Source organism: Corylus avellana, chromosome 6 (genome assembly GCF_965113065.1).
Source record: "Corylus avellana chromosome 6, dhCorAvel1.hap1.2, whole genome shotgun sequence".
NCBI classification, from domain to species: Eukaryota; Viridiplantae; Streptophyta; class Magnoliopsida; order Fagales; family Betulaceae; genus Corylus; species Corylus avellana.
In genome coordinates this window covers 2,067,626-2,092,842 of record NC_142495.1, presented here as the reverse complement: position 1 = coordinate 2,092,842, position 25,217 = coordinate 2,067,626, and the positions used below count along the sequence as shown (strand labels likewise).

At 36.4% G+C, this 25,217-nt stretch overlaps 2 protein-coding genes, 2 non-coding genes and 1 pseudogene across 4 annotated transcripts; 1 reads left to right on the top strand and 4 right to left on the bottom strand.

Moving 5' to 3' along the window:
• The first annotated feature begins 1,795 nt into the window (after positions 1-1,795).
• LOC148584769 (uncharacterized) lies at positions 1,796-5,492 on the top strand. Its single transcript, XM_088517254.1, has 8 exons — positions 1,796-1,885; positions 2,313-2,496; positions 3,075-3,131; positions 3,201-3,434; positions 3,676-3,821; positions 3,954-4,077; positions 4,284-4,345; positions 5,022-5,492. Exons 1-8 carry the CDS (start codon positions 1,796-1,798, stop codon positions 5,490-5,492), a joined length of 1,368 nt encoding a protein of 455 aa, XP_088373380.1.
• A 413-nt stretch (positions 5,493-5,905) lies between these two features.
• Positions 5,906-6,025, bottom strand: LOC132188922 (U5 spliceosomal RNA). The gene has a single exon (XR_009440980.1). It is a non-coding gene; the product is annotated as a U5 spliceosomal RNA (small nuclear RNA).
• A 3,688-nt stretch (positions 6,026-9,713) lies between these two features.
• On the bottom strand, positions 9,714-9,832 carry LOC132188926 (U5 spliceosomal RNA). The gene has a single exon (XR_009440984.2). It is a non-coding gene; the product is annotated as a U5 spliceosomal RNA (small nuclear RNA).
• A 704-nt stretch (positions 9,833-10,536) lies between these two features.
• On the bottom strand, positions 10,537-18,138 carry LOC132186920 (uncharacterized). The gene is made up of 2 exons (XM_059601039.2): positions 17,614-18,138; positions 10,537-12,138 (listed from the first exon to the last, which is right to left on the bottom strand). Exons 1-2 carry the CDS (start codon positions 17,853-17,855, stop codon positions 10,710-10,712), a joined length of 1,671 nt encoding a protein of 556 aa, XP_059457022.2. The 5' UTR covers positions 17,856-18,138; the 3' UTR covers positions 10,537-10,709.
• A 4,171-nt stretch (positions 18,139-22,309) lies between these two features.
• Positions 22,310-24,682, bottom strand: LOC132188205 (mitogen-activated protein kinase kinase kinase 20 pseudogene; annotated as a pseudogene).
• Positions 24,683-25,217: the final 535 nt, after the last annotated feature.

Sequence of the window (25,217 nt, the reverse complement as noted above, 5' to 3'; positions counted from 1 at the left end):
AAACCCTAAGTTATTTTTTTCATTGCCTTCTTTACCATCACTTCAAGTTTTAGATAGAGAGAGAAGGATAGTTTATAAAGGTGTACGTGTTTGGTTCATTAATTCTAGCCAATGTGAGAAAAACTTTTCTCTATCATACACTTTCAAAATTTTTGAATTAAAATATGTAAGTCTTTCCAATCAATGCACTTAAAAATTTTGGATTGAAAAAAAAAAAAAAAAAAAAAAAAAATCTTCCATAATTATTTGAAATGCCGAAATAATTTTAATTTATTTATTTAATAAAATATAACAAAACTCTCAATTAATAAATGAGGTTTAACATATTTGTTGAATATTCAATTAAAATAGGAGGCAAATGAGAGAGATAATGTTCAAATTCAAAACCTTTGTTATGATACAATGTACTTAAATTATCAATTATTCTAAAAGCTTTAGCTAATAAGAAATAGTCGATTTTGTCTGTTTGGGATTACGTTTGAGAGACCTAAAAGTGTTTTTAACACTTAAAAAGTCCGTTTGAAGAAAAAAGTACTCATTTGGTAAAAAAATTAAAAGCGCTTTTAAGGGTCAAAAAAGCCTAAAAATAGCCAAAACACATTTTTCGCAAAAGCTTCAAAATGAAATTTTTGCAAAAAAAAAAAAACCGTTTTTTTTTACTTAAAAGCTCTATTTCTCAAACGCAATCCCAAACAGACTTTTTAATCATTTAGTTAATATTATAACATAATTTTAGGGGATCAATATTCATTCATGGAGAGAGTATTATTCTATTAAATCATTAAATATGGTTCTCTTCTTCTAGTTAAGTATCTCTTTAATGAAGATGATCATTTTCCCTCTATAATTTGTTTTTTTTGTTTTTTTTTTTTTTTTTTGAAGGGGGAATCATTCCAGTCACATTAATTGATGAAAGAACACCAGCATAAAGCTCTTATATCACAGAGCAAAAGCTCTAAGACAATCATAACCGAAGCTACAAGGTTATAAGTCATAGATATATACATAACAATCTGACATTCAAGACCTATCTACGACATCAAAATCCGATAACCCATAACTAATCTTCAATTTTAACAATAGATCTGTTCTAGACAGATTCAACTCAATGCTCATATTCCTCGACCCCCATGCCGAAACTCATCATCCTTAACCCGTAAGCCAAAAAACTGTTTACAGCCACAATCCAAGGGTCTAGACAATCCTTATTCAAACAAGTTATAAAGAAACTGGATTACGCCTTTGTGCTCTTTAATGAACTTGCATTTACTTATAGAAAAATAAATAAAAATAATATTGTCATCTATGTAAAACGCTGTGTTTAATTAATATTATATTGTTCTTATGTTCAGGAACATTAACGCGCTGTGAATGACTAAAATTGGCTAATCTACAAGACTACATGATCTGCCTTCAATAACGTGGATTAACAACAATTATTATTATTTTTTCAAGAACTTGACTTGATTTAAATTAGTTGTCAATTAAGAATTTGTCTATAACATGTGCAGATTCTGTTGCAGCCATGTGATTAGTTGAAGTCCCTCTCACTGTAGGTCACGACAAAACTGAGTTTGATAGGATAATGCAGAAAAAATAATTAATTACTCTCATCAAATAAAAAAATTCAAGCCCTCATATGTACATGCTTGATATCATTTTGCAGAAAATGAAAATATAAACAAGTACTACATAGCACAAAATTAAAGAAACAAATAATAATAAAGTACGTAGCTTGTGCTCCAGTGATTTGTTTATCTTTCAATAAATTGACTTAATTTTTTTTTTTTAATAAATGCGTAGGTTTTGCTGTAGCCATATGATGAGTTGGGGTTTCCATCTGCCGCACGTGTTGCCTCCGGTATATCAGACGTTCGATTCGAAGGTTGGTAGAGTGAGAATAAGACCTATGAGAGGGAGTTTCACATTAGGCCACGACAAAACTAAGTTTGGTAGGGGGGAAAAAAAAAAAAGGTTAATATGATTTGTCATCACTAAAGTACATCAACGTGGTTTGTGCATGCTTGTGTTCTTATAAAATACATACCCTTGTCACGTTTTATTGCGACTTTGATGGCCACGTGAGACTAATTAATTAATTAACTGTCAGCAGATTACAAAGAGATCAGGTGTGTGTGGGCTTCAAGCAGAGAAAATGTTAATTTTGCATGCATTTAGGTTAATTTATTTAGCTACTTAGGTGTTCTCATTAATTAAGTCTTGCAGTTAAACAATTTATTAAGACGACCATTGACTTGAACCACATTTATATAACTGAGAAATCAGCATCAAAGACATGCAGGCTTTCATAGAGAAAGGCGCACCTGGAAAGAGAAGCAGAGGCAATGAAGGAGGAATTGGGCTTGGGAGGATGGCAGCCAGCAGCTGGCCAAGATATCATCAACTCTACCTCCACCACCACCACAATTTCTACAGTTGGTAATGTTTTGTCCTCGATGCATTACAATGGAGCTCAGTTTCTAGTTTCTGAAGAAGGTAAGAATTAAATACTCTTAATTGGAAAGAATTACAACAACCACTTAATTACTCTACCTACATAATCTCTATTTGAGTTTTTTTTTTTTTTTTCCTTAGGTTTTTTTATTATTATTATTATATATATAGAGAGGGTATTTTGGAAATTTTGATAGAAATTAACGGAAAAACTTAATGGAGTGAAGATATTGCAAAAAATACATATATTGCAAATGGAAGTAATTGCAAATGGAAATGAAAGTTCGGGAGGTTAAGTGATAAAAATACATATATAAATAATAATAAATTTTTTTTTTTAAAAAAAAAAGGCAAGCAACTAAAAATATATAACGGCCACCATTTTTATATACAGATCTGATCAATTGTCGTTAAAGTTTCATAAGTATTTCGATATGGGACCTTAATCTTTCCCTCTCTCTTATCAGACTCAAAAAATCACTATGCAGAATTGACCACTAATATTCTGCCTGTGGTTGCTGATAGCTTAGAAAGTTGCATGTTCCTACAATATTCATCAAATAAAGTTCATATAATTCAATAGTCTTCTAAGATAATGCTTATTTGTTGCATGGCTTCAGGTGAATCCTCATTTGGATCTTTTGCTAATTTTGATGATTCTAAGACAAGCCCTGAACATGTCAAATTGGATTTCACATCAGCAACAGCATCTATCATGCAAGGTGGAGTCGAAATTAACCCTGAACATGTCATATTGGATTTCACAGCAATAACAACATCTGCCATTCAAGGTGGGGCCGAAATTAACTCTGAAGAAGATGATCATTTTAAGACAGATCTATATCTTGAAACAGTATGTACGAAGCCAGAAAACTATAATTTTTACTGCCCTAAATGTAAAGCTTGTATTGAGAAGGTCCTCATTCGCAATGAAGAGGAAATGAGGTGCCCAACATGCCTTGAATGTGTCAAATTTATAGGTACTTTCACATTTTGATTGTATAGGAATACTTCATTTACTTAATTATAATTTTTTATTGGCTTAAGCCTTTGAGATAACCAATAGTTTAACAAGGCATCAAAGTCAAAATCTTGAATTCTCGAACCATGATTTACTCCCATTTTTCAATCAAAATATGCCTTCTTATTTTTTCACAATATTCTTGGCTGATCTCTTATGATATTGTCAACGAGCTTAACTATATTTTCTCACTTTGACAGGAGGTTGGGTCCTTCAAAAGTTTAGTGGAGGGAAACCAAAGGGTCATGTTAAACCACGACCAACACCACCGGGAACAAACCCAAAAGCCAAGGTTATGATTGTTGAGGATGATTCTCCGAAGCAAGAAAGTCTTATAACGCCACTTGTTCGTTCACGACCAACACCAGCGGCAACAAACCTAGGAGCTAACGTTGTGATTCTTGAGGATGATTCTTCGAAGCAAAAAAGTCCTATAACGTCGTCTGTTAGTCCACCACCACCACCGCCGGCAGCACAGCCGCCACCTCCAAAAAGACCAATAAAGTGGGAAATCCTTAAAAGTGTCGTTTATGGTGGTTTAATTGAATCAATCACAAGCTTATCTGTTGTGACATCTGCAGCTAGTTCATCTACTGCCACATGTAAGTGCTTAGCTTTTTTATTTTGTTTCACACTTCTTTCGTATTGGTCCAAAAACTCGGTATATGAAATAATTGCAACCGCTTTTTGTTTGGTGTGAGTGTTTATAGAATCATGTGTGGTAACATTTCATCCTGCCACAAAGATTACTGTTATTTAACATTTTTATTTAGCACATATTGGCTATAAAAAAAATTTCTGATTGCAGTGAACATTGTAGCCTTGGCACTGGCAAACCTGATTGGTGGGCTTTTCGTCATCGGTCATAATGTGAGTTTATTTATTTTTGGCCAAAAATTTCATTGCAGTTCACAAATGCATCAATTCATGATACAAAGTCTTCGTTTTATTTACTGTTTTTTTCATCCTCCTTACCTAAAAGTCTAGCTCCACCCATGAAACATTCAAATGATCGAGACATTTGAAGATGAATTATCATTATTTGAGAATACCAAATGCAATTGTTGATGGATCTAGTTTTACTCAAAAGGTTGTCACATATTGTTGTATCATGCTATATATTGGTTGTGTATTAGCCTAAACATAGTTGTAATTAATGACCCAGAAAACTACTAGTCACAAATGCATTATAACTTTAAAAATACTAGTTAAAATACTTTTCGAGTTTCCTATAATTGCTTATAAAGCTCAGTTTTACTGAGTAAATAATTAATGTGGAACTTAGCACTCATTAACATCCTTATAATCCACTCACTCAATGCAAGATTAACTTTCTACAGTGTCACAACAACAATTGCATTATTGTTGTTGTTGCTGATACATTTAGACATTCTCCGCATCAGTTAGACATTCTCCAAAACATGACATAATTGTCCTAGCTAGAGAGGATTTAACTAACTTGTTCAATAAAGAATCCTTATAAATATGTCATGTGATATATATGGAACTTGTTTCAGTTTATATAACTTATTGAATTAAACTACAGCTTAGGGAATTAAAGAATGATCAATCTAGAGTGGCCTCGAATCAAGAACGTGAACAAGTGAATCAGTACGAAGAAAAATTGGGGCAGAAAAAGAATTTCATTCTTCATGCCTCAGTTGCAATATTATCATTCCTTATTTTTGGCTTAGTGCCTCCACTGGTGTATGGCTTCTCATTTTATGAGAGCGACAACGAGTACCTTAAGCTTGCAGCAGTTGCAGCAGCTTCTGTTTTATGCATCACATTACTTGCCATTGCCAAGGCTTCCATCCAAAATCCACCAGTTTTGAAGTACATAACAACTGTGCTGCACTACCTTGCAATTGGGATTGGGACCTCTGGAATTTCTTACTTGGCTGGTTACATGGTGGAGAAACTCATTGAGAAGCTAGGTTTATTCGAGTCAACTACAACTCTCACTCTACCCCTTCCTGGGATGACTTCAGTGAAACACGCATGGGGATCCTACTAATAATAACATTGGATCCAAAAATGAAGTTTGTCATTGTTATCGATCGTTGCTATTTATGGTGCCACAAACATTGTCGATAGCAGTGAGTTTTTCTTTGAAGTTGTACTCTTGTGTTTTATTAAACATTGATCTGAAGTGTATCCTGAGCCAAAATGGCGTCCCATTAAGGGGTTGTAGCAGTGGTTTAAAATAATATCGTAGTGCCACATAGTTGTTGTGGATCAAGCTAACTTTCTACTATATCCAATTAAAAATATTATTAGCATTTCCAATTAGTTATATTAAAAAAATTATTAGTACTTTATTTTATTATTTTTGAAGTGTAGCACCAATATTATTTATATTTAGGCTGATTCCACCAAGCAAACAGCTCGGCTAAGTTATACAACACAAAGATTTGGCCTGATATGTGGAGCTCCTCTTGGACAGTGGAACTCCTTAAAAAATTGGCGTATGCCGCTGATTGCGGCGCGCACACGGTATTCTTTAGTAAAAGGCGAAAGAATAGTTCGCTTTGTGCTCACCGCGCGGCTGCGTGGTTTGTTATGGGTCCTCACTTCCCTTATTATACTTGTTCTTTACAAATGACATTCTTGCTTCTTCCCGGTGTGGGACTTGCAACAATAAGAAACACACGTAATTGTTCGCGCGTACGTGTAGACACAGCAAATATGTAAATCTCTCGCCTAATGCGAGAGCTTCTCTCTGTCCCTCTTTGTAAACGGGTAATAGGATTGGGTAGTATCTCATGTTTTGAAAGGTCCACCGGCCGGCAGCCACTTGGGTTTCTATTCCACCAATCATTTTTGTGGCTTTCTTCGTTTTGTCTTTCTTCATGGGATACGGATTTACCGGATTACGTCTTCCAAAGAATAGCCTTTTTTTTGTGCAAGAGAAAATGATCGACATTATCGCTTGGAAAGGGCTCTCATCTTCCCCTACAGAAAAATGGATCCCTCCTACAGCCAATTCCTTCGAGATTAATTTTGACACAGCTGTAAGAGACACTTTTTCTGCTCAAAGTGCAGTCTGCCGAGATTCAAGTGACAAAATAATTAAGGTTCTTTCAAAGATCAGCCCTCCATGTGACCCCACTTATGGGGAGGCTTTGGCCATGTCTCTTGCAGTCTCTTTGACTATCTCCCTCAACATCTCATATTTCATTTTGGAATGTGACTCTCTTATAGTCATCATAGAGCTCCAACACCCGTCTTAGGTTCAAGATTAGAAAATTGAGAACATTATTGCTGACTCTATTGCTATGATTCCCTCATCTTTCTCTTAGAAGGCAAGAAAAGTTTACAGAAGTGCAAACTTCTACACCCGCCACGTGGCTTATTGGGCTTCAACTAGAGCTCACTCTGAGTACATTCCCACTCGCTTACCCCATTCCCCTTCTTTTTCTATTTGTAGTGGGAAAGATTCACCCTCTTATTAGTTTTGTGTCTTGTTGTTTTTGCTCTGTTTGTGTTTGTATCTCTTAAAAAAAAAAAAAAAAATGATTGACATATATATGATACGACAGTTTTGGCTAAAATTTATGTGGCAACAGATATGATGACATAAAATAAATAAATAACAAATTAAATTTTTTAATAATTAACTTGACATTTTACTAAGAACTTGTAACAAAAACTATATAGTATTTTAGCTTGCACTCTTTTATAAGATAAATTTGTAGATTATATATAATTTTTTATATAGCCAATATTCAACATAGAGAGAAGAGGAAGAACTCACGTGTTAAGGAAGATAAAATAGAAATGCAAACGAGAAATTGGCTTTCATTTTTTTTGTTTTTACCTTTTTCTCAGTGTCATTTGTTGGCTTAAATCTTTTACTTTTTTAAGCCTTGGGTCGATATATTGTAGGTTAGAAAACAAACACATGTCAAATTATTGTAACTTTCACCGGTAGCTGGAGTGTATTTTCTTGCATTTTCTGGACAAAGAATACAAACATTTTGACATTTATATATTTTTTTTGTCAATATTTAATTTTCAATTTAATAGATTTAAGACTCCAGTTTAAGTCGATTTTACATTCGAGACCTTTATTTTCCCCAAATAAGTAACATAAATAAATATATAAAAACAATTATACCCTCTCAAATCAAACCGCGCGTTAAAAAAAATCAAAATGACTCCCCCTATAATTTAACAATAGGGGACATTATAATTTAGCTATTTAGATGGTGTTCTCATTAATTAAGTCCCATTTTGATATTGAAGTAACGTTATTTTTTATGTTCATTTCATACTGGTTGACGTGTTGTATTTTAAGTCGCTTTCTACTACCTAAAAAAAAAATTAAAAAAATGTCGCTTAAAACTCAATACATCAATCAGTGTAAAATTGGTGTGATGTTGTGGTTATGTTTTTTTTAAGACGACCATTGCCTTATCCACATTTATATAACTGAGAAATCAGCATGCAAAAACACGAACGTAGACATAAGGTATTCATAGAGAAAGGCCCACATGGAAAGAGAGGCAGAGGCAGTGAAGGGGGAATTGGGCCAGCAGCTAACCAAGATATCATCACCTCTACTACCACCACCACCACAATTTCTACAGTTGGTACTGGTTTGTCGACCTCAGAGCATTACAATGGAGCTCAGTTTCTAGTTGCTGAAGAAGGTAAGGGAAGACCAAAAGAAATACTCTATCACTCTATCAGAGTTTTCTATTGATAGGAAACTTTTTGTGGTTGTGTTAGTTTTGTCTTTCTCATTAGATACGAATGATTGGCATCAGACAGTTTTTACTAAAATTTTCCTAGAAATTATTTAGATGATCTGTATGAGTACCACTGGACATAACATGAATAAAAAAAATTATGAGTAACTTCACTTTAGACCCATGAACTTTAAAAAGGAATGGGATGAGAAATGTCTTGTTACAGAAACAGTCATACCAAGTAGTCTAGGCACATTCTTGAGTGTAAAAGATACAAATTGATGGTAACATTCCACTCCTAAGGAATATTGATATACAGAGCTAATGACCATGAAGACATACATGCTTGTCCATGATACCTAAGGGTATAGAAAAAGAAAAATCTAAAAAAATTCAGAAACGTCCCCATGGCTAGAGATTTTGGGATTAGATGAGTGCAACAATTAGATGCATACAAGCACCTATCCTTATAGTTAAGTCCATGTAACATAGCCTAAGAAAGGCAATAGTTTGATTAAGGCATTTAAATAAGCTATTATGCAGTAAGATGCCCCTAACAACAGGAGAATCCTTCATTTATTGAATTTTACAATTGTTACACATACATATCTAAAGATGAGAAGTCCTGGAGAATGGCAAGTTGATAGAAGTTTTCATTGCAAATCGCTTTTAATCCACCTCAAATTCCAGCACTCAACTAAAGGTATGTCAGAATTGGAAGTGTTTTTCAATGGCTCAAAGTCAATCAATTCAAAAGTCATAGTCATAGCACTCAAACAATGAAGAAACCCATCTTCTCATATTACCATAAGCCTAAATCCAATTTGAACTTACATTTTCACTCCTCTTCCATCGATTTCTATTTCTTTTGAATTCTTCTTTCAGAAGTAGTACTTTTCACTTTTTATTTTTATTTTTATAATCACCTTAGGATATGCAGATCATTTTGGAATCTGGTTTCACACAGAGATCATGGCTTAACATAAATTCTATACAAACAAAGCCGGTAATTCAGAATCAGCATCGCATAGGACATAGGATACAGAACGAAGAATCAATTAATAAACAATTATTTCTCCACTGCTTCAAAAATAATGGAGCTATAAACTTTAAACATTGGGACCCACAAAAATGAAAATCAACATTCTATCTGTGCACCTACTACAACTACTTTGCTCACTTGACGCTAAGCCTTTCAAGCTATTCCCAAAAACCAAAAGAATACAAAGGAACGAACCCAAAACAAAATGGAAACCTTCCTTCATTTTTAACCACAGTTTGTCAAAAAAAACAACCCAAAAAACGTTACTGAACAAACTCTCAACAAATACTACATTTTCTCAGCAAACAAACAGAACCCGATAACCAATACCTCTGAGGAACAAGGCTCGCCGAGACACCGTTGTAGAGCCAGATCTTGGAACTCTTGGCAGCTGCCACGGACAAAAAATTATCGTTAGTGGTCAATAGCAGACCCCGGTGGGTTAGGAACCGGCTGTCGTCGCCGGAGATCTACAGAAAAAAAAATTTGGACTGATATGTGGAGCTCCTCTTGGCAGGGGAACTCCTTCAAAAATTGGCGTATGCCGCTGATTGCGGCGCGCACACGGTATTCTTTAGTAAAAGGCGAAAGAATAGTTCGCTTTGTGCTCACCGCGCGGCTGCGTGGTTTTGATATAAGCGCTCACTTCGCTTATTATACTTGTTCTTTGTAATGACTTTCTTGCTTCTTCCCGGTGTGGGACTTGCAACAATAAAGAAACGCACTTAGCTGTGCGCGCGTGTAGACGGAACACATACATGCCTTACAGTGCCTCCTACTTCCCCCACGCCTTTAGTTATTTCTCTTTCAGATCATACGGCTGCAATCACATCCAGGAGATTTTCTGCTACATCGCGGAATTGGTTTTCTAACTCTGTACCACACAGATAGAGATGAAACTCACAATCTTGTTTAACTACTGTATACAAATCGAGTATACAAATACTCTATTTGTTTTGGGCACAAAGTGAGGACTGAGCGTAGAGTTAACAGTTTATTGATATCATTCCATTCCACTATGAGATGAGATAGATGAATTATGAATCTCCTTTCTTAGACTTCCTAGACTTTGGGTATTAATTAATGGCTTGGGTTAAATTTGAAGCACCTGGCCTTGGGCTTCACCAAGGTGGTGAATTTTACTTTCAGGGAAAAATGATTCAAAGGCGCATTACAAATACAAGCTTGGAGGAGTAGACAATTGTTCAGCACTGCATATTATCCTATTTGTTCTAACCAGACATCTTTCCTTGAGGTTTCTTGCAAGAACTGTGAACCTGGAATTTAATCTCCATAAAAGAAAAAAGAAAAATGCAACATGGAACTAGTAAGTAACATGGCTGAATTTTCTTATTCACCACTGCACATAGTCACAACAAATTTGTCACAGTATATACCACCATAGTGGCAGATTAAATGGGCATTGATTTAAACACTGTAAAAACACTATAATTGTGTTGTTGACCTCTATTTGAGTATCATACCAGTCAAGAATCAATTAAAACATCCATCTCGGAGAAGAATGAACGGCACTTTGCCGGGGTCTGCTGGGTTGCTCCAAATTGTTCCGGGGTCGACTGGGCTGCTGCTCCAAATTGTTCCGCTTCTTCATGATTGAGGATACAGTTGGGCTGAAATAGTCGTTGCTCCTTTGAGAAGTTGCCGCTTGTGAATACATCTTCCTTCCATGAATGAAGCTCCTCTGCTTCTCTAGTAGTGCTCTCCGAGCCCCCGAGTTGTTCCTCTGTACAATCCCCAATCTATTGTAACTTACACAACTCTGGCTCCGTCCCACTGGCTGAAACTTTCCTTCTCTAGGACTCGTATAATTTCGACTCTCAGCGGTTTCTGCAGAGTACATGGTAGTCTCTCCCTCGCTGCTATACCCATTCTGCACCTCTGAAACGTCTATTTGAGATGAACAAGACTGGACCTCACTTTGTGCCCCATTCACAGAACCTGTTGAGGAAACCTCAGCATCTGCACCAGCACTGGTAACTCCTTTATACTTGATTTGGTCTTCTCTTAATGGGATCTCCGGAGGAAGTTCCTTCACATAATTCTCATCAGAGCTAAGGGGCCGCCGTTTGGCTGGCTGAGGCAGTACTGCAGCTTTCACAACCCTTGGAGGAAAATTAATATCCAAGAGCTGGATCTGTGCACTTTCGTTCTTCCTAACAGGAACTGATGTTAGCCTTGGTGATTCATATATTTCTGGAGTTGGGATTCCCTGCACATGGGTTGCATGCAAATCACTTGTTCGGGTTTCTCCTTCAACATTATTAGCTGGAGCAGAACAGCTTGGCCCAGGCAGATGATCCCTAGCTTTTGAGATTATATTCGAAGAGGAAGGGGTTCCTTCATAATCGGTTGGCTTAAAAACTTGACGCAATGTGAATGAAGCACAAGAATGCTCACTTTTTTGGCCTGCAGACATCAATCGAATGATTGGCAACTTCGGTTTGTTAAGTTCATCGAGGCTGCCTTCCCAATGCTGATTTAACCAGTCACAGACAATGGGAATAGGTATACCAAATTGCATAGGAGGGTCCTTCTTCCAAGATGACGAGGATGATGATGAAGTTGAAGAGGACTTGGTATTTGGAGATGTGGCTAGTTTCATAGGATCACAGATCATGAATGCTAGATTACCTTGTACATCAAATCCTGCGGACCCAGGGCTCCATATTACTCCATCTGTTGACAATTTTATGAGATTGTCGGTCGCAATCACCACCTTTCCTTCACCAACTGTCAATTCATTTTTCTCTGTGTAGCCTAGGAGGTAAACCACACTTCCCAGATCCAGATTTGGTTTAGAACATGTTTTCAAGTAGTGAGGCTGCTGTCCCTGGGCATTTGAATCTCCGTCCATGGCATCTAAACCCACTATTGTAAGATCTAAAACAGAGCTGGTGATGAAAAACCTGCAACCAGTCGATGAACACAAGAAATAAATGCATTAGAGAATTCCTAACAATACAGAGCCTAGCATAATCCATGAAGGAAAGTCACCAAAATATAATAAAAAATAAATATTATAGGAGAGGAAAGTCACTAGATCTCATTCCTTACATTAGCCTACAATAAGAGAATCACACATTCATCATACTCCACATAAAATCTGATGATAATTGAATCAAATTATAACACATGAGACTTGCATCATTATGATAACAGTGTTTTTTATTGCGTTTTTATTTCCTGTTTTGATAATAAAAGGTTGTTTAAGGGATCCAGGGGCGTGGGACACCAATCCTGTTGATGCACCATCACATAGCTACTCATTGATAAAAAGTCCAACCATGATAACAGTCAGTAACTAAAAATTTAGAAAATAAGCCTAATACAAAGAAATGTTAGAATCCCAGCCCCAAAGTCTCCTAATTGAACACTAGGCCTTGAATTTTTTGCTTAACTGAAGACACCTCCAAGGACTAGCAAGCGATATATGAGTGTGGTATGTTGGTTGATATGGTGTTGTGAAAATTTGGAGAAAGGGAATGGTATGATTTTAATACGGGTTTGTAGGAGCTTTCACGTAGAGACTATGGGTTTTGTGGGTCGCCAGCCGTTCACATAAGGAAAGCTTCGAGAGTTTCATTCAAACCATGTTTGAAGGTCGTTCGAACAAGATTACTTATTTTTTTAATGCCGGGGAACCTCTCCAAGGCAGAGCCCTTTGGATCCACCCCTGCAGAGTAAATTCCGGTCCCGTGCACCGTACCCTAGGAAGTTTCCCTACACGGAATTAGTTAAATCGCTGACTTTTCACCAGGGAGTGTGGCCCCAAGGAATTGTTTGCACCTATGAGGTGTTGAACCTTGGACCTTGAAGGGAGCAAACCCCAAGACCAAGGCCTCCACCACTTGGGCCAACCCCTTGGGGTTCGTTCGAACAGGATTACTCATCACTAGAAAGTGAAGGTTTCCTGAGGAAAGAAAGAGAGAGTTTGAAATTTGAAGGGAGAGAGGTTTCGTAATTCGAATAACTAAAGCAATAGAGGTTTAGCTGTGAAGCCTAACCCTAGTTTTAAGGAGAGTGAGAAACGCTACATAGGGATGAAAATTAGAATAATGACTTTGGGAAAGTCAGTTAAAGGAACTAAAGAATTAGAGTGTCTTTAAAAGCTAGGATTTTAGATGGGACCTAATGAATAAGAAAATTGTGTGACACTATTGTAGATCTTCAAGCAAGGCGACGTTCAAGGGATTAGTCACGGCGATGGAACAATGCGTTGTGCGGTTAAGGTATAAAGGGGATTGAGCAATTGACGTAAACAAGTTTACATTTGTGCTAGTATTTTATGAATGTCGACCTAGGGTATTTTATGAACAAAGTTTTATGTTATGTTTTCAAGAAAAGCCCAGGTCATTCTTAGCATTATGAATTATATAAATTATGAAATTGTTTGGTGCATGAAATGTGTGGCGAGAACTGGTTTACAAATATTATTGCAAATGATGCATGTTTTATTACAATGTTTTCAGATATGTTGTAATATGCATATTTTCTAAGGTTTATAAGCTAAGAAAGGAGCTGAACAGTAAAATGGCTTTTTTTTTGATAAGTAAGTAGTTGACTTTATTAAAAGCGTAGGCGCCCCGGAGTACACTGGAAGTATACAAGGAGGATCACCTAACTAGAAAGGGAAAAACGTACAAGGAAATCATTATAGCTAATCGAAACCGGAAAAACAAACGCTACAGTCCAAAGATACAGAGTATGAAAACAATAGGATAAAAAGTCCTCGAAAGACCTCTCCACATCCTCGAAGCACCTATTATTTCTCTCTCTCCATAAACACCAAAAAAAGCAAGTAGGCACCATCTTCCAGACTGTAGCACTCCCCCCCCTTCCTGCAGACCACCAACAAGCTAGCAACTCGAAAACCCGACCAGGCATCACCCATGATAACCCAAAACGGCCAAAAAAGGCACTCCACAAAGCAGACGCCACCTCACAATGAATAAGAAGGTGATCCACCGTCTCCTCACTCTTCTTACACATCCAAGTTGAAGGCTTTATAACTATATATATAAAAGTTGAAGGAAATAAAGGTAATAAAAAAAGTAAAGAAAATGAACCACCGGTACCACGTGTAAAAATGTTTATGAATTTCTAAAAGTGGGCAGTGGGTGTGGCCCTGTGGTGGATTATCGCCTGCACGGAGCCCTGAGCAAAGGGGTTGGCGTACAGGGCGACCGTACAGAGGGGTTGAGCAGGCTAATCTTGCTGAAAGGGGCTGATCGCAAGAAATGCAACCTTGACTCTGCGGTTTAATTAGAGCGATGATATGAGAACAGAAAAGGAAAAGGAAAAAGGGTAAAGGGAAAAGATAAGGAAAAGTATAAAGAATATAAAGTATAGTAAAGTAAAGAAATCGCAGAAGCCACCATGTTTTAAAGTTAGAGTAATACTAATATGTAATGTTTTGCAGTAACATGATTTCTATATGATGATATAAGTTTATGGATTTGTTTGAGATACATAATGGTTTTTATCATGCATTTTAAGAAAGGTATGTTTACAAAAAAGGTTTACAAAAGTATGATTTTAGCAAAGCGATTCTATGATTTCAGCAAAAATATGAACGCATTTACAAAGGAAGGTTTTCAGGAAAATGTTGCAAAGATTTTTATAAACAAGTACTTATGTCATGATTGAGTTATGAAATGTTTACGTAGATACACGCTGACACCAGCTTGCTTGCTTACTGAGCCGTGGAGTCATCAATCCACTTGTAAACATTGTTTACAAAGTCAAGTCAGATCAGTATCAGACAACAGCAACGACAAAGATAAGGAATTCGAGCTAATGGTAGTAAGGTCTAAGGTATAAAACACTATATGATTTATGTAGAATTGAAAGTGAGCAATATGATGTGTATAGCTGATAGGTACAAGGATCATCATGTAAGGAATATTGATGTAACAAGTTACATAATGCTCACTGTGATTTGCAGTTGATTAGAGCTTTGGCGAACTCGAATGCATGTAATAGAAAAGATTTAAATTTATGTACCATTCCAGTCTCTTGGTTTATATTTTTCCGCTGCAATATGTTAGAAAGTATTCCTAAAGGTCAAAGAGGTAGAGTAGCACGCCTAGATATGGATTTGTAATAGGTATAATATTCAGGGCGTTGCAGTTATGGCTTCTTTATCTTGCATTTATCACTAGTTTCAAAGATCCTATGATAAACAAGTGAAACCTAAATGTGCTTCTCTCCAATCCAATTAATAACTAAACCTAATCTTTACAAAAGTAAATAGAGCAGACAGCAAGTGAACAATGCAGTTGCATTTGTTTCCGTCAAGAAGATGGTGAGAGAGGTTCAAAGACTGGTACTGGCAGTAGGGCCAGGAAGCCAACATTAGAGCGATGGCGGTGCCAAGGAAGGCTTATAAAAAGAAAAAGCCCCTCCTTCAATCCACAAGTAATTTTCTGTATATTCATATGTACTTATATGTGTATCAAATTAAGCATTCAAAGTTCTCAAATCTTTGAAGGCATAGCAGTGTTATTTCAAAGTGGAAAATAGAGTGGAGGCAGTGCCAACTAAAGGTTTTAAGTATAAGAGTCGGCTTCTCTTTCAATCTCCAACCAACTTTCCAACTATAAATATTTACTTACGTGTGTATTATATCAAGCATTAAAAGCTATTATATCTTCAAACGCATGGCAATGTGATTGCCAAACTGGAGAAATGGGTAAAAGAACACACCCATCCACAAAGATGCAGATTTTAGCATAATAGCATGATAAGACTTTTTTTGGCACACACCCTGACACACATGTACTCAAAGATAAGACTTCTTTATAGAAAAGCATAGATAACAAAGGAAATTATGTTTTGTACCCAAGCATCTAATATCTTAATCCTAATACTTTTTTTTTCACTTGTCCACACTGAAGTCACCTAGGCCACTGTCTGTCAATTACCCAAGTTTGAGTTCTAAACAATGTTCAATCATAATTCTAAAAATTGCAATTGTTTACTAAAATGAATTAACTAGATCAACATTATTTCAAGTAAAAGGTAACTTCACTTATTCCTTTTTTTTTTGGGCCACTTACATAAAAATGTGCAATTAGTAACCCCTTTGTAAGGTATTTACTTGATAGTACCCTACTATTATCTCTATAGTAGCACACTCCATGCATAAAACAAAACAAAAAAGAAAAGGAAGAAGAAAAAAAAAACAAATGGGATGAGAAATGTCTTGTTACAAAAATAGTCATACCTGGTAGTCTAGGCACATTCTTGAGTGTAAAAGATACAAATTGATGGTTACATTCCAAATTGATGATTACATTTCACTCATAAGGAATAATGATATACAGAGTTAATGACCATGAAGACATGTTTGTCCATGATACCTAACGGTATAGAAAAAGAAAAATCTACCAGATTTCAGAAACATCCCCATGGCTAGAGATTTTGGGATTAGATGAGTGCAACAATTAGATGCATACAAGCACCTATCCTTATAGTTAAGTCCATGTAACATAGCCTAAGAAAGGCAATAGTTTGATTAAGGCATTTAAATAAGCTATGCAGTAAGATGCCCCTAACAACAGGAGAACCCTTCATTTATTGAATTTTACAATTGTTACACATACATATCTAAAGATGAGAAGTCCTGGACAATGGCAAGTTGATAGAAGTTTTCATTGCAAATCGCTTTTAATCCACCTCAAATTCCAACACTTACTAAAAGGGATGTCAGAATTGGAAGTGTTTTTTAATAGCTCAAAGTCAATTCAAAAGTCATGGTCATAGCACTCAAACAATGAAGAAACCCATCTTCTCATATTACCATAAGCCTAAATCCAATTTGAACTTACATTTTCACTCCTCTTCCATCGATTTCTATTTCTTTTGAATTCTTCTTTCAGAAGTAGTACTTTTCACTTTTTATTTTTATTTTTATAATCACCTTAGGATATGCAGATCATTTTGGAATCTGGTTTTACAATTCACAAAATGACAGAGATCATGGCTTAACATAAATTCTATACAAACAAAGCCGGTAATTCAGAATCAGCATCGCATAGGACATAGGATACAGAACGCAGAATCAATTACTAAACAATTATTTCTCCACTGGTTCAAAAATAATGAAGCTATAAACTTTAAACATTGGGACCCACAAAAATGAAAACCTCCATTCTATCTGCACCTACTACAACTACAACTACTTTGCTCACTTGACGGCAAGCCTTTCAAACCGTTCCCAAAAAACAAAAGAATACAAAGGAACGAACCCAAAACAAACTGGAAACCTTCCTTCATTTTTAACCACGGTTTATCAAAAAAACAACCCAAAAAACGTTACTGAACAAACTCAACAAATATTACATTTTCTCAGCAAACAAACAGAACCCAATAACCAATACCTGTGAGGAACAAGGCTCGCCGAGACACCGTTGTAGAGCCAGATCTCGGAACTCTCGACAGCTGCCACGGACGGAAAATTAGCGTGAGTGGTCAAGAGCAGATTCCGGTGGATCAGGAACCCGGTGCCGGCGCCGGAGATTCTGACCATGGCGGAAGCTTTGTTAGAGAAAATGGCAGCTTTCATTCTCTCGGACTTTCCCACGCCTTTGCAGAAACACCAAGAGTCCCCCAGAACGCCCATTTTGGGATGGCTGAAAACAATGGGTCTCGCTCAGAATGGCGGATCTAGAAAGCGTGGCATTGCAGCAAGCATAAGACCACAAATGGGTATGCTTCAGAGTGTGAAAGACAGAGGGACAGAGAGAGGGACGAGATGGTCGTGAAATGAGTAAAGGGTGCTGTTGGGTATGTTTGAGCTGGATATTAAGGTGAATACGAAAGAGAGAAGAAATTGTCTGTGAGAGAGAGACACTGTGGGAGTAAAGAAAGAGAGATGATGTACATGTTTTGGAAATGGACGAGTGGGGGACACTCTTGGGTGACTAGCGTTATCATGAGAGTGTTCATTGGAATCATAGGCGTGCCATGTGGTTGGGGTCAACCTATTTTTTTTGTACTTTTGTCAAAATTATTCTTTGCTTTTGATCCAATAAAACGCATGAAAATAGATAGCTTTCATGTTCTGCAAAGTCTCAATTATATCTTTTGGAAGCTTGAAATGAAAATCAAAACCCTTATGTGAAATTTGAATCAATTTACTTTTGACAAACAATGGGGAAAATAAAAAGGTAAAAAGACAATCTTTCTAGAATATTTTTTGTCTATAAAACTGACATATTTTAAAATATACGTGAATAGCAATCGGTTTAACAGATTGAATTGTAATACCATAACCTTTGATTTTATTTGAATGATCGGATAATAATATATGTAAAAAGATTAATTTTATGTTCTTAAAAAAGAAGAAGATGAACCGAACCGCCCACTGAATGTGTTTATATTACTAAGGTGGTATAGACCATCAAATTTTAATGAACGATCACGATTTTGTAATATAAGAATCTCTAATTTTAAGTAACTGGAGGAGATCTCAATTCGTTTATGGATAAAGTTAATTAGATTTAAAGCATTGCTTCCCTTGTTTATGCATCTTTGAATGCTAAGTATGGCAAAAGCATGTGCAACAATAATTGCATTAAAATATAATAAATATTTGTCTGACACGATTTCATAAATAAATGTATTTAGGAACTTATCTAAATTCACAAAATTACCCTAAATCCCGGACATAAACATTAAATGACCAGAATGTTCCACATTTGCTTCGGAGGATCCGATTCTTACAGCTCGCGTAAATAGTTACAATTATTACACCATGTTTTGTTTACTTTATCTTAATTCCCTTTATTTATTGAAGGCACTTTTCATCACTGTTATTATTTATTAGGGAGAGTAAAGTCCATATATTTCTCTCAAATTATCACACAATTGACAAAGTTTTTCTGCATTGAGATCCCTTCAATCGGAAAAAAAATTGAGATTCTCCAATTGTTAATCGTGACCCCTCATTTTAAATTCAATGGTTTATAAAATGCTAATTGTTTTAGTATAACCAAGGCATTAAATGTTGATTTTTGTTTTACTGAAGTTTAAACGATTTTATAGACCATTGAGTTTAAAACGAAGGGCCACGATTAACAATTAAAAAATCTCAAATTTCTCCCCAATTGAAGGGATCCGGATCCTGTCTTCCCATAAACGTTCAATTGTGACAATTAGGTAATAAATTGAGGAGGGTATGTGAATTTTTTTTTTTTTTTTTTTTGGCTTTTTAGAGGCGGGCCAAAAATTGAGATAAATATGAATATCTTCAAATGCACTTGCAACAATTTATTATTACGAATCGCTACGATCAATTTCACTGGCAACATTTTCACTTGCTTGCTCCATCACAAGGACTCCCACAAAGCTGTGAAAAAAGGCTTGATTTGGATTTTTTTTTATTATTATTATTATTTTCTGAGCAAATACAAACAAAAGTTAATGTAATTTCTTGTTGTACTGGTTTTTCTCATCTGCAAAAAATAATAAAATAATAATAATTACAACCCTAACAGCTGGAAATATTTTGCTATGAACTCTGAACACATTAGACATCACATGTGTGAGGACCTAAGAACCTCATGCCGACACTTCAATTCCTAGATAAGCTAATTAGTTCAATTACTTGCGAACAGCTAATTAAAATGGAGTTGGGACCTGCCTAATTTTGATAGTGGTCAAACCTAGTTTTAAAAATCTCCCTTCATTTTTTTTATTAAGTTAAATAAATATTTATTTATTTAAGTTAAAGCTGTTATGCAAGCAGTAATGTTGACAATCAAAGAAACTCTTGACAAAGTCTTTCACATGGAAACATCCTTTTCCCCGGAATTGTTTTAAATAAGAATGAGATAAATGGTTGCCAGCATATTTGTTCAGGTGTGTGAGAAAACCCAACACTTACAAGTAGAAAATCTCATCTGCAATACATCAACGGCTAAAAGAAAAGAATGCAGATTTCTCTAGGAATCTTTGTAACACAGTATAATGGATTAAGAAATACTTAAGGATTAACATTAAATGCAATTTGCCTTCCATGATTCTGCATTACAACATATAAGATTTATAAAGATTTTGCAATGACATATAACCAAGAGTTCATTGTATTCTCAAAATAATTCTTTCACCCTTGTTTCCCCAATTCATGCTATAATACTTCTGAGTTCTGCCCCCAGCAAACTTCATAAACTTAGACAGTTAAAAAGGGAAAGGGTCTTTTTTTCATAAAGTAAAAAAGAAAAGGAGTTTTCACCAAAAGCAAACTGACAAATTAGAGGCACGCATAACAACTACTCTAGCCAAACGCACTAGATATGATATGGCAATGTTGAGTGAAAACACAAAATACCAGCTGCAAAAGCAATTCGTCTTGAGGACAAGTTCAAAATTGCATCAGACCAACTCCAACTATTAGTGTCCAGGGAGCACGATAAAATAGAAGGGTAACTGAGAAAAAGATGGATACAAGGCAAAGTGAGCGTTATCTACAGCAAAGAAATTATCTTAAAAGATGGATACAGGGCAAAGTGAGCATTATCTACAGCAAAGAAATTATCTTAAGCACATTAACAAGAAAAAATAAATCTTTTGAAATATTAACAAGAAAAAATAAATCTTTTGAAATTAACTCACTAACAGATCTCTTCTGCTGGGGCAGTCTGGATCCACAGCATAACCTGGAGGCCTTCGAGACCTGCTTATCTCTTCAAAAAATTGGCAAATGTGCAAATGCTGTCAGCTGTTTTATAGATGACACTATCCTCCGTAATGATGTCATTAGAACTTAAAATATATGCCTTTGCTTCTATTTTTCAAACATATTCATGAATTTCTTTTTCCATATTCCTTTTTATTGGTAAAGAAACTCCTTGTCCTTGCATTCTTCTTTTCTCCCATAGTTTTGCTTCCTCGTCTTATTCTTCTAAAATAGAAAGTTGAGGTTAAAATTCCACATACAATAATAGTAGGGAGTATGCAAGAGTTCTTCATGTGTCTAAAAACCCCAAATCTATTATATCATTCCCTCACATGGAATAAGGGATAGAGTGACGAATAGATTTTCAAGTAAGAAAACAATGCCAAAAGTTAAATCAACACACACACACACACACGCACACGCAGCATTACTGTCGAAGAATATTAAGCACAGGTAGAAGCAGAGCCTCTTTGCTCACCTATTTACCAATGAACTCATTTTTTTTCCTACCTAAGCAATATTAACACACCCACAAAACCCCACCCCCCCCCCCCCCCCACCTTCCTCCCTTTTCTTTCCGAGTCCTGTCTCCTTTACCACCCAATCCAAGGCCTGCCTTGGGAATCATTTTAACACCAAGACCAAGGACCCTTTGCTATGTAACATATACAGATCATCTAAACAAAGATTCTCTCTATGGATTTAAGCAAGAAGTTTCTTTATCAGCATCTTTCACTATAGATCATACACTTGGGCAGTCAAAAGCATAATAATTCACTAAATCACTAAACTAAGTTGCGTCCCAATTCCTCTCTTCCAAATTAATCAAAATCAGAAATAAGCTACATGACAAATCTATTGGCTGTCAAAGCACGGAGTATGAGCAATCATTTTGAAGAAAACGCATTCCACTTAAATAAACCACGCTAATCAATACAAGAATGCATATTAAACTTCATTTACATTGAGGCTAGAGTGAACCAAGAGAATCGGTCATTGATCTCATTATTTCTAATTAATGCTTAGAAGAATATAGCTCTTGGTGTCACCAACAAGACACTTTTTATCAAAGAAAGCAACAGATTGAATCTAGTTTAGCACTTGATGGGAGTAAACTGACAAATTCTCTTCAATATGTGAACTATATTTGGATAGAAACAGACATGTAGTTTGGCATAAAAAGACAACCATATGCTTGCCATAAGAAGGGATAGATCATAGACAGTTATTTCATTGTCTCAGTATAATGTGATAGTGAAATGGAACTCAGAGCGTTGCGCAATATCTCAACATCATATGGCAGTTTCAAGTGGAATCACCAATTCCTTCAATCTAAGCGGCTCACTCAATGCAATTGGTAAATTAAACTATATAGCAATAACCCAAACACAGAGCACTATAAAATTTTGCATGTCTTTGTCATAAATTTTCAACATGTTAAGTTGATCCATAGTAACCCTCTAGTAAAGGGAGCTCCTAATCTACCAATATAGCCAGTCACGGCAGAGATGGTACAAAAAAATATTGCAAGACAGAACATGCAATGTACAGTTGTTGGAATTGTTACTTTCCAAATGTTAGTATAACTAGCTAGCTAGAAATATCATATAAAATGTACAATTGAAAAGTTCATACGTATTGACTAGTCACCACTAAGCTCCAATAAACATTGTTGAAGCGAGGCAGTTCAAAGAGCCTACAAGAGACCCTCTTTTATCTGAGCTACCAAAGAAATGCACTTCCAGATCTGAGCTCCAACAATCTCCTATAGTCACTGCTAAGCTCCAATAGGCTTAGGTATGGCTGAAGCCAGACAGTTCAAAGGACCCACAAGAGAGACTTTTTTGCCAGAGCTCTCAATGAATTGCACTTCCGAATCCTCATCTTCTTCTGGCCAAGAAGAAAAGGCTGAAGCATCATCAGAATACAAGCTCCAATCACCCGAAAAAGAAGAACCACTAAACTCAGAATCTGAGCTACCACAGGATTGCACTTCCAGATCTGAGCTCCAACAATCTCCTATAGTCACTGCTAAGCTCCAATAGGTATGGTTGAAGCCAGGCAGTTCAAAGGACCCACAAGAGAGACTTTTTTGCCAGAGCTCTCAATGAATTGCACTTCCGAATCCTCATCTTCTTCTGGCCAAGAAGAAAAGGCTGAAGCATCATCAGAATACAAGCTCCAATCACCCGAAAAAGAACAACCACTAAACTCAGAATCAGTCTCGGACCATGAAAAACTAGGAGCAGCCACTAGTTCTTCATCCTGAACATCCAGTAGTCCTTTATCCTTTACTTCATCATCATGCTCGCCTACACTGGCCAGAAATGTATGATCCATTAGCATCTCAGCCGTGAATCTGAACATGCGTTTCCTCACAAGACATGCCTTCAAGAAACCCCTCGCTTCATCAGAAATGTCACTCGGAATTTTAGGCAGTTCACGCCCATCACCAATCATACGTAAAAGATCCTGTGTGTTCAACTCTTCCACCCTATCCCAAGGGGATTTTCCAGTAAGCATCTTACACACAACACATCCCAGAGCCCAAATATCAGAGGAAGGCTCCTGTACCCTCTCAATCACTGTTTCAGGGGCCAAATATAGCGGAGTGCCTCTCAAGTAAAGGTCCAAGTCGAACCTCCTCTTCTTACTCTGTGCTGACCTCTTCGCCAGCCCAAAATCCCCGATCTTTGCCACAAAATTACCACTAGAATTAATAGTGGGAACAAGTAGAACATTCTCAGGCTTTAGATCGCAGTGCACATAACCGCAGTCATGAATGTGACGAAGCCCTTTGAGAATCGATTTGGTGTAGCGCTTAACATCGGATTCGGGCAACCCACAACCATCAGATTTCTCGATTAAATCAGCTAGGGTTCCTCCAGAAGCATACTCCAATAACAAATTGTAAACCATCTCACTGTTATCTTGGGTCGTAATCTCTTCCCCAAAGCAGCCAATCACATAAGGGCAACCTTTGACGTTGTCGAGAACCTCTTTCTCCTTCTGAAGCGAAGCCGAAACAGATACCTCTGCAGATTTCACAGCCATGGCCGAAGGGAAACAAGAGAACCGTGACCTGGGTTTCTTCAAAGTGGCAAGAAACACGGACCCAAAACTTCCTTTACCGATCATAGGCCCTCTCACCCAACTTTCTCCATGACCACACCGACTCTCCTCTGCCTTTCTTTTCATTTCTCCTTTTCTTTTTTCAGGCTCTGCTCGCAAAGAATACCCAAAATTCTTGGTTGATCTCAATATTTCAAAAACTTAGGGCTAATGGAAAATCTGAAGGGGGACTTGGAAATTAAAGTAACTTTAGGGTTTCAGAACCAATCAGGCTATCTCCCCCGCCTTTCTTTTCATTTCTCCTTTTCTTTTTTCAGGCTCTGCTCGCAAAGAATACCCAAAATTCTTGGTTGATCTCAATATTTCAAAAACTTAGGGCTAATGGAAAATCTGAAGGGGGACTTGGAAAGTAAAGTAACTTTAGGGTTTCAGAACCAATCAGGCTATCTCCCCCGCCTTTCTTTTCAATTCTCTATGGAATTGCTCACAGAGAATGCCGATAATTCACGATTGTCTGAATATTTCCGAGACTTAGGGCAAATGAAAAATCCGAAGGGGGAATCGGGAAGTAGAGTATCTCTAAGGTTTCTCTCTGGGTTTTCTGACAAGAATACCTAGAGTTTGTTTGATCGCAATATTTGCAGGAGTTAGGGTTAATGAGTAGAATGTAGAGAGAACGGGAAAGCAGAATGGTTAGGGTTTCAACGGTCGAATTCTGATTTTGAAACCAACTTCCCAAGCTACAGCTGTTTATATATCTTTTTATTTACGGATTTTTGCCTCTTTTATTACGTCATCATATAGTAAACCTTGCTTACTATGAACTAGATACCGAGTTGATGTCTACCTTGTTAATATATAATTATTATTTTTTGTTAATAATAATTGATCAAAAGGTTAATTGGACTGACACATCAGTAGTATGAAATATTACAATAACCTTATAAAGTTAATTCTTTTATTTACAAGATTTGCTAATAATTAAGGTCTTTTTTTTTTTTTTTTGCTTGTAATAAATAAGGTCTTTTGGGGAATATGGATTTACCTAAATTGATGACCAAGAACTACCCAAGAGTTATTTTATTAGTACTACAGATAAATTTTCAATTTAATTGACCTATTTCATGGTATTTATGTGGGATTCATCTTTCCAATGAGGCTTAGTTGATATATTTTTTATTATTAAGTAGGTCCTCGTAGGGGCTTAGTTGATACATGATTTTATGTTCTCAG